This window comes from Cucurbita moschata, unplaced genomic scaffold (assembly GCF_002738365.1).
Source record: "Cucurbita moschata cultivar Rifu unplaced genomic scaffold, Cmos_1.0 Cmo_Scf00020, whole genome shotgun sequence".
Taxonomy (NCBI): Eukaryota; Viridiplantae; Streptophyta; class Magnoliopsida; order Cucurbitales; family Cucurbitaceae; genus Cucurbita; species Cucurbita moschata.
In genome coordinates, this window is record NW_019268536.1 from 781,967 (window position 1) to 789,600 (window position 7,634).

Genomic DNA, 7,634 nt, shown 5'->3' on the forward strand with positions numbered 1-7,634 from the left:
TTTTTTTTTTTTTTTTTTTTTTTTTTTTTTTTTTTTTTTGGGGTTATTCGTTAGTGTGTTTGGGTTTGTTTGTTGGGTGATGTGGTTGTGTCAAAGTGATTGATGCCAGGCTGGCATCTCCGCTATCATTGATTCTGGGCCCCACCTCCCTCCCTTCTGTCATCCCACATGCACTCCTCCACTCCAACGCCTTCCTTTCCTCCTCTCATTCCCCTCCACCTGTCATCCCTCTCCCCCAATTCCACCCCTCCACGTGTCCTCTCTTTCCTTCTCATTTCTCCCCCCTTCTCCTTATCACTTCCTTCCCACTCCTTACATTTTTAAACTTCTCGGGATCGATATGTCTACGTTTTCATACGTTCGATTAACATATCGTTTAATTAGTGTTTGAATTATTGTCCCTTTTAATCGTTTGTCATGATCCTACTTGTTCAAAGCGTGTTACCTATAACTGCATATCGGATATCCCGAACATGTTTGTCGAGGACGTGCTGTCCATGACCGTATGACCGTTTCAAACACCTTTTACTTGCTTTTATTATGAGTGTGTATGACCGATCACCAATATCATGTCTATACTTGTCAGGGCCAAAATGTACTGTAGAGAGATGTGACTAATTGTCAATTGTTTCTAACTAGGTTATAACATACTTGCTTTTAGATTGTTGTCAATGTATATTCATTAATGAAGCAAAGCAATGGCTAGATCAAGAAAAACGAACTCTTACGAACCCTCTACCCGCACACGTCTAACCGGCTGGCTCGTATGGTTCATGGTTCCACCGAGTCATAACGATTAGGTTAACATGATATGTGGGAATGGAGTGTGGAAAGCCTGAAATTTGAGTACAAAGGGACACACAATTCATTCTCGATCTTCCTCTAATGGAGGGCCGTTTCAAACAATTTTGTCGGCGACAAACGTTATTAATCATGTTCAAAACACAGGGTAATCCCCAATTAATACCTTTATTAATCAAAAATTCCCCTTCTCCAAGCTCAAAAAACCAAATAACAACCCACAATTTGTTCGCCCCAACTTCGCTTTTCTTCTTTTAATCCTATACCGTCCTCGTCTGCTCCCGCTCGCTCGCTCGCTCATTCCTTCCTTTTGTAAGTTCTTTCATTTTGGGTCTGCATTTATATCATCAATGCTTATAATCCAATACCCATTTCCCATCTCTATCTCACTTTCTTTTCCTTTTGCGTTTTCCGGCTACAGCTTCCTCTCCCTCGCCGATTCCGCCGCTGTTTCCCCCATCTCCGGCGGTGTTTTGGAGTTTGCATCTCGTTTTCTTTTCTTTTTGGTCATTGTCGTCTCTGGCTTTGACCAATGAGGAGGATGCTAGTAAGTACGTTTCTTTTTATCTGGGTTTTTTTTTTCTTTCCCCCTTTTTTAATTTACACACTTCTTGAATCTATTGCACCCATATGCTATTTTCTGATGATTTCTGGAGAAACCCTTTTCGTTTTTTTGTTCTTACCCTTGTTTTCATTGTCTCCCTGCATCAATTTGCCTCGGGTTCTTGCTTTTTTGCTCTGTTATTTATGATTCTTTGCAGATGGTCCAGGAACCCTTTTTGACTTTTCGTGATTTGTATTCCTTCTCTTCCTCTGTTCTACTTTTCTCTCTCTCTTTTAACATTTCCCCTTGATGTTGATTTCCTGGCAGGTTTCAATTCCCAGATTTGATGTTCTTCTGCATTTTGTTAGTTTCATGCTATTGATTTCTGAATTTGAGGCTTCAATCTTGCTCTGATCTGCTTTTCTTCTTGTGTTGGTGTTTTTTTTTAGTAATTTGCAATAAGTAGCATCAATCTCTTCATCTTTTCGTTTGCTCTCTGCTTGAATCTGCCAGTTTGGGGATCTGTAAACGTTTATCTCAATGCACGAATGCTTACTTTTCGTTGTAATTGGTTGATTTAATCAATTCATGGTGCTGCCCTTAAGTTTCTTTTGGTTCTTAATTTAGGTGGCATTGCTGTTGTTGTTGCTACAATTGAGCAATGCTACGAAGATAGTCGGTGAAGAGCTCGAGGTCGTTGGACAGTGCGATTCTAAACCAACATTAGATCCAAGACCACACAGTGTGTCGATCTTGGAGTTTGGCGCGGTTGGAGATGGAAAAACTCTCAATACCATTGCTTTCCAAAATGCCATTTTCTATCTCAAATCCTTTGCTGATAAGGGTGGAGCTCAGCTTTATGTTCCACCTGGGAAATGGCTCACTGGAAGCATTAATCTTACTAGCCACCTGACCCTTTTCTTGGAAAAAGGTGCTGTGATTCTTGGCTCTCAGGTATGTTCTTCTTCATGTATGAATCAAATTGAGATGTTCATACAAGCTGTTGTGTTGAAACACATTGATCTTCTCTTAAACAGAACCCTTCCCATTGGGAGCTTGTCAATCCTTTACCTTCGTATGGTAGAGGTATCGAAGTTCCCGGGAAACGATATCGGAGCTTGATAAATGGTTACAATTTACAAGATGTTGTGATAACAGGTTTGTTGTTCTTCGAACCCTCGATTTAGAATCTAGTTTTCGGGAATGCAGTTCTCTGAACGAGTATTATTATGTTGATTTTCGATGTTCTAGGTGATGATGGGGTCATTGATGGACAGGGTTTAGTTTGGTGGAATTGGTTCAGCTCTCATTCCTTAAACTACAGCCGCCCTCACCTTGTCGAATTCGAGGATTCTAAATATATAGTTGTTTCAAACCTCACTTTTTTGAATACTCCTGCATATAACATTCATCCAGTCTATTGCAGGTATGCTATAACAACTAGGATTCAACCTTTTTATATGTCTATATGCTGATTGTGAGAGAATCCGTCTTGAAATATAAGTTTTTCGTGTGCAGTAACGTCTATATTTACAACATCTCTGTCTCTGCACCTTCGGAATCTCCCCACACGGTCGGAATAGTCCCAGGTTTGTAGCGTTTTTTCAGCGTCTTTATGGTCATTTTGTGTGACTACTGTTGATGGCTCTCTCTCTCTGGCTGAATGGCGTGAGTACCATTGAGAATCTCTCCATTTGCCTCTCGTTCCCACACGCACATACACACCGACACACCACACAGTGCTCTAAGAAAACCAACGTCTTCTAATAAAGTCCCAATACACCAAGTTCCTATATTTCAGGTCTGAGATCTATTATGGTGATATTGTGAGAAGGGAACAAAGCATGCTTTATAAGGGTTTGGAAACCTCTCTAGCTGACACGTTTTAAAACCTTGAGGGAAGGGAAAGCCCAAAGAGGACAATGTCTGCTAGCGGTGGGCTTGGGTTGTTACAAATGATATCTGAGTCAGACACCGGGGGATGTGTCAGCAAGGAGGCCGAGCCCCGAAGGGGTGTGGATTAGGGGGAGGGTCTCACATTGATTGAAGAGGTAGTGAGTGTCAGTGAGGACGCTTAGCCTTGAAGGGGGTGGATTGTGAGATCCCACATCGGTTGAAGAAGGGAACGAAGCATTGTTTATAAGGGTGTGGAAACCTCTCTAGCAGACGCGTTTTAAAACCTTGAGGGAAGGGAAAGCCCAAAGAGGACAATATCTGCTAGCGGTGGGCTTGGGCTGTTATAAATGATATCAGAGCTAGACACTGGGCGATGTGTCAGCAAGGAGGCTGAGCCCTGAAGAGGGTGGACATGAGGCGGTGTGCCAGCAAGGACGTTGAGCCCCAAAGGGATGTGGATTAGGGGGAGGGTCCCATATCGATTGGCGAGGTAACGAGTTCCAGTGAGGACGTTAGGCCTCGAAAGGGGTGGATTGTGAGATCCCACATCGGTTGAAGAATAGAACGAAGCATTCTTTATAAGGGTGTGAAAACCTTTCTCTAGCATATACAATTTAAAACCTTGAAGGGAAACCCGAAAGGGAAAAGCCCAAAGAAGACACTATCTGCTAGCGGTTGGATCATATTTAGAAAGTAGGATTCTGTTGGGGGTTTATAACACGTAGTGGGATGCCATCATGATCAAACGGATATATCGTGGGACGAAAATTTAGACATACGTTACACGAATTCCATTAATGATCATCAATCCAAGAATTACGTGATTCATTCGTTCTCGTTTCTAATCAATAAAGTGAAGGTATATTCTTTTCTAAACAAAGTTTGATTGATGTTTCCAGATTCCTCTGATCATGTATGCATTGAGGGCAGCAACATCGCCACAGGATATGATGCCATTGCCTTGAAGAGTGGTTGGGATCAGTATGGTATCGCCTATGGCAGACCATCTAAAAACATACACATTAGAAGGGTCCACCTTCAGTCCTCTTCAGGTTCTTCCATTGCCTTTGGTAGTGAGATGTCTGGTGGAATCTCTAATGTTCTTGTGGAGCATGTGCAACTCCACAACTCATCCACTGCCATTCAATTTCGAACCACCAAGGGACGAGGAGGTTACATTAAAGGAATAGTCGTTTCCGACGTTGAAATGGAAAACATATCCACGGCATTCAGTGCCTCCGGTCACTTCGGGTTACACCCGGACGACGAGTTCGATCCTAACGCTCTTCCAATCGTGCAGGACATAACCTTGCAGAATGTGAGAGGCTCAAACATTAAAATTGCTGGAAACTTTTCTGGGATTCAGGAATCTCCCTTCACTTCAATCTATTTATCCAATATTACATTCTTAATCAGTTCATCTTCTTCGAGTTCTTGGATCTGTTCAGACGTTTCTGGCTTTTCGGACTCTGTAATCCCACCGCCCTGTTCTGATCTCAGTCATCCATATTCAATTTCTTCCTCAGCTGCCTCTCCTCTTCTGAATTCAGCTCGAAAAACTGCTGTTTTATGAAAAAACCCTTTCGATCCATGGTTCAACAAATATATATTTCAAAACTTTCAACCATTTCCTTTTCCAAGTCGAGCCAGATTCTTTCAAATAAAAAACCACATGTTGCAGTCTGCTGATTTATTTGTACAGAGTTCAATTTCTTCATTCACGTGTAAGGAAATTTTTGGTAGTGATTTTACAGGTCGTTCGGTATCGTTCGTGTTGCTTCTTTAAATTATTATTCCCCCATTAAGAGCTTGGTGCATTTGTAAGTTCACTGTAAATTGTTCATTTGTTGTGAAGGGCTGAAAGGATAATACTCTAGTTGATGTGAAAAGCAATTCATGTGGAGCCAAGTGATTGGAATAAAGGGATCTTGGTAACACTCTGCTGCTTGTTTAAGTAAATTAAGTTGTCTATGTCTTTCACTGTTCTTCACATGTTCTTCACATGTTCTTATTGCCTGCACTAAACTAGTCTTGGAATCTGATACTTCACTGGGTTTGATTCTTAGCTCTGTTTTTTTCATTGTATTATGATGTTTTCCATTTGAGATATCAGTTTTGGATTCTGGGTTCTGTTTGATTCAGTGATTACATGAGCTTTTGTTTATCAAAATGGCTGCAGAATTTGGTTCTGTAAACTTCTGTCAGCTGTTCTTGCCTTAAAAATTGTTTAAACTTTACATGATTATTCCCCATGTCGCCTTTACGAGAATGTTCTTCACCCGGTTTTCGGTCTACCTATCACCAAAAAGGTGAGAATTTTGGGAATCTGATTCTTCCAGCACTTCGACGTTGGGAATCTCATTCGTTTTCCCTTGCTTGTTCATCTATCTTTACATTAGATTGCAGGCGTTTGGATTCTCGTCGCTGAAAATCGACGTGATATTTCCATTGTAACTGCTTGTTCCTGTGTTGTAATAGTCTTCATTGTAATGCTCTGTTCTTTGGCTGTAATGGGTGGTTGGCCGTTGAGGTATGTATTCAGAATTACGCGACGAGGGTCTGTGGCACGTCGGTGGGCGGACATACTGTGTAACGTATGACGATGGTTTGTATGTGTTGTAGCAGTGTATCACGGTTGCTGGCTGCGACATTGCCCCTTCTGGGATGTTGTGGTGGTAGTTGTGGCTAGAGTTGTGTGGTTGGTGATGGTGGACTACTTGGCCATAGCTTTGCTCTGGTGGTTGCTGGTGGTGAACTGCTTGGCTGTAATCAGGTGGCTGGTTAGCCATGTGGTTGTGGTCGGACGGTTGGCCGTATTCCGGTGGCTGCTGGTGGGAGATGTCATGGCCGGGTTCTGTTGTATATTGCTGGACATAGCCATACTCCGGTGGCTGCTGGTGGGTGTTGTCTTGAACCTGTCCTCCGGGTTCATATGACCCATAAGGCTGCTGTGGCTCTTGTTGGGCGTTGGTTTGATCATATTGTTGTGCCTCACCGACCATGGCCATGTCATACGTCTGGGCAAGGCCTTGATTTGGTGAATAATTGGGTTGTTCGCCGCCCCCGGCCAGCATATAATCCGGTGGTTGGCCATCAGCATCCGCTTCAGCATCGGAACAAATGGTGGCGGTCTTCCTGGTTTTCTTAATGGCCTTCATGATTATCTCGGGATCAGCCCATCCAATGATCGTCAACTTCTGCTCGGGAATGTCTATGTTGATATCATAAATACCTGCAAACGAACACGAAGAAAAACTGATCAAGAACAAGAAAGAGAGAGAGAGAAAAAAAAAAACTCCCTTTTTGTTTGCCTCACCATTGATTCCGTACAATGCTTTCTTGATCTTCTGAACGCACCCATTACAGTCGATGCGGACCTTTATCTCGGTAACCTTCGGTTGCTACATAAAATCCAAGCACCCTCAAAACCCATAATGGAAATGTATATCGAAATAAGAACAAGAACAAGAATAAGAATACCTCGAGCTCTGGAACCATTAGCGGGCGTGTAAAGGGAAAAGAAGCAAGCGAGACCGAGAGATTGATTATAAACGAAGAAACGGAATTGAAAATGCGAAATAAAAAGAGAAGAGAGCTGGGAATATTTAAAAGCAAACCGACCATTCTAGAAAGAATACGAAGAAGAAGGTGTTTCTGCATGCATGGCGAGTCCAAGTCGAAAAGATGGTTCATTCTTACCTATCCATTTCTACAACCATCCATTGCTAGCTAGTTAGCTTGCACAAGCCCGGCTCGCATGTGTTACGTTTAGCTTGACACGTTTGAAGCAATCAAGTTCAGTTGGTTTTCATCTAAACGTATGAAATGGTACAACTATGAGATAAGAACAACTCCTCTTATCACTTAGTCGTCGACCGAAAAGGTAATTATTCAAAAGTGTCTTTTCTTTAATCGATTCGAAGATGCCAACGCTTATGTTGGGGAAATTTGTATATATAATCAAAGAATTATTCTAATCTATTCACAAGCGTTGTTACGCCTATTTAGAGGTAGAAATGTCCAATATCAACAATAGTTCTTTTATCAAAACTCTGGGTGAGATCTCACATCAATGGAGAGGGGAACAAGTGCTAGCGAGGATACTGGCTCCAAAAGAGGGTGGATTGTGAGATCCCACATCGATTGGAAAAGAGAACAACTCATTCTTTATAAGGATGTGGAAACTTTTCCCTAACAAACCCGTTTTAAAAATTGAGAGATAGCTCAAAAAGGACAACATCTATTAGAGGTGAACTTTCAATTTTCTATTCAATACGATCAGACTTCTCAGCAATATAGTTAACAAGCTACATTTGAGCGTTAAAAATGACAAAAAAAAAAAAAAAAAAAAAAAAAAAAAAAAAAAAAAAAAAAAAAAAAAAAAAAAAAAAAA

At 41.6% G+C, this 7,634-nt stretch overlaps 2 protein-coding genes across 4 annotated transcripts; one reads left to right on the top strand and one right to left on the bottom strand.

The window, feature by feature from the left end:
* The first annotated feature begins 876 nt into the window (after window positions 1-876).
* Window positions 877-5,225, top strand: LOC111457693 (probable polygalacturonase). 3 transcript variants are annotated; one of them, XM_023100048.1, is made up of 7 exons: window positions 877-1,113; window positions 1,223-1,348; window positions 1,973-2,299; window positions 2,383-2,503; window positions 2,597-2,771; window positions 2,864-2,934; window positions 4,141-5,225. In XM_023100048.1, exons 2-7 carry the CDS (start codon window positions 1,334-1,336, stop codon window positions 4,812-4,814), a joined length of 1,383 nt encoding a protein of 460 aa, XP_022955816.1. In that variant the 5' UTR covers window positions 877-1,113; window positions 1,223-1,333; the 3' UTR covers window positions 4,815-5,225. The 3 variants fall into 3 exon arrangements, with proteins under 3 accessions (XP_022955816.1, XP_022955814.1, XP_022955815.1); XM_023100046.1 differs by lacking the exons at window positions 877-1,113; window positions 1,223-1,348 and adding an exon at window positions 1,411-1,708; XM_023100047.1 differs by lacking the exons at window positions 877-1,113; window positions 1,223-1,348 and adding an exon at window positions 1,411-1,672.
* Window positions 5,226-5,320: 95 nt separating this feature from the next.
* LOC111457694 (heavy metal-associated isoprenylated plant protein 36-like) lies at window positions 5,321-7,081 on the bottom strand. Its single transcript, XM_023100049.1, has 3 exons — window positions 6,722-7,081; window positions 6,558-6,642; window positions 5,321-6,473 (listed from the first exon to the last, which is right to left on the bottom strand). The coding sequence occupies exons 1-3, from the start codon at window positions 6,932-6,934 to the stop codon at window positions 5,632-5,634; spliced, it is 1,140 nt and encodes a 379-aa protein (XP_022955817.1). The 5' UTR covers window positions 6,935-7,081; the 3' UTR covers window positions 5,321-5,631.
* Window positions 7,082-7,634: the final 553 nt, after the last annotated feature.

What these genes read in the sequence shown, in the direction of transcription:
- LOC111457693 (XM_023100046.1), top strand. Translation starts at nt 1,655, where the DNA reads ATGTTGATTTCCTGGCAGGTTTCAATTCCCAGATTTGATGTTCTTCTG. An exon ending in CTGTGATTCTTGGCTCTCAG is followed by an intron (nt 2,300 to 2,382) that starts GTATGTTCTTCT and finishes TCTCTTAAACAG; the next exon opens with AACCCTTCCCATTGGGAGCT. An exon ending in ATTCATCCAGTCTATTGCAG is followed by an intron (nt 2,772 to 2,863) that starts GTATGCTATAAC and finishes TTTCGTGTGCAG; the next exon opens with TAACGTCTATATTTACAACA.
- LOC111457694 (XM_023100049.1), bottom strand. Translation starts at nt 6,934, where the DNA reads ATGAACCATCTTTTCGACTTGGACTCGCCATGCATGCAGAAACACCTT. An exon ending in TAATGGTTCCAGAGCTCGAG is followed by an intron (nt 6,643 to 6,721) that starts GTATTCTTATTC and finishes GATTTTATGTAG; the next exon opens with CAACCGAAGGTTACCGAGAT. An exon ending in AGCATTGTACGGAATCAATG is followed by an intron (nt 6,474 to 6,557) that starts GTGAGGCAAACA and finishes GTTCGTTTGCAG; the next exon opens with GTATTTATGATATCAACATA.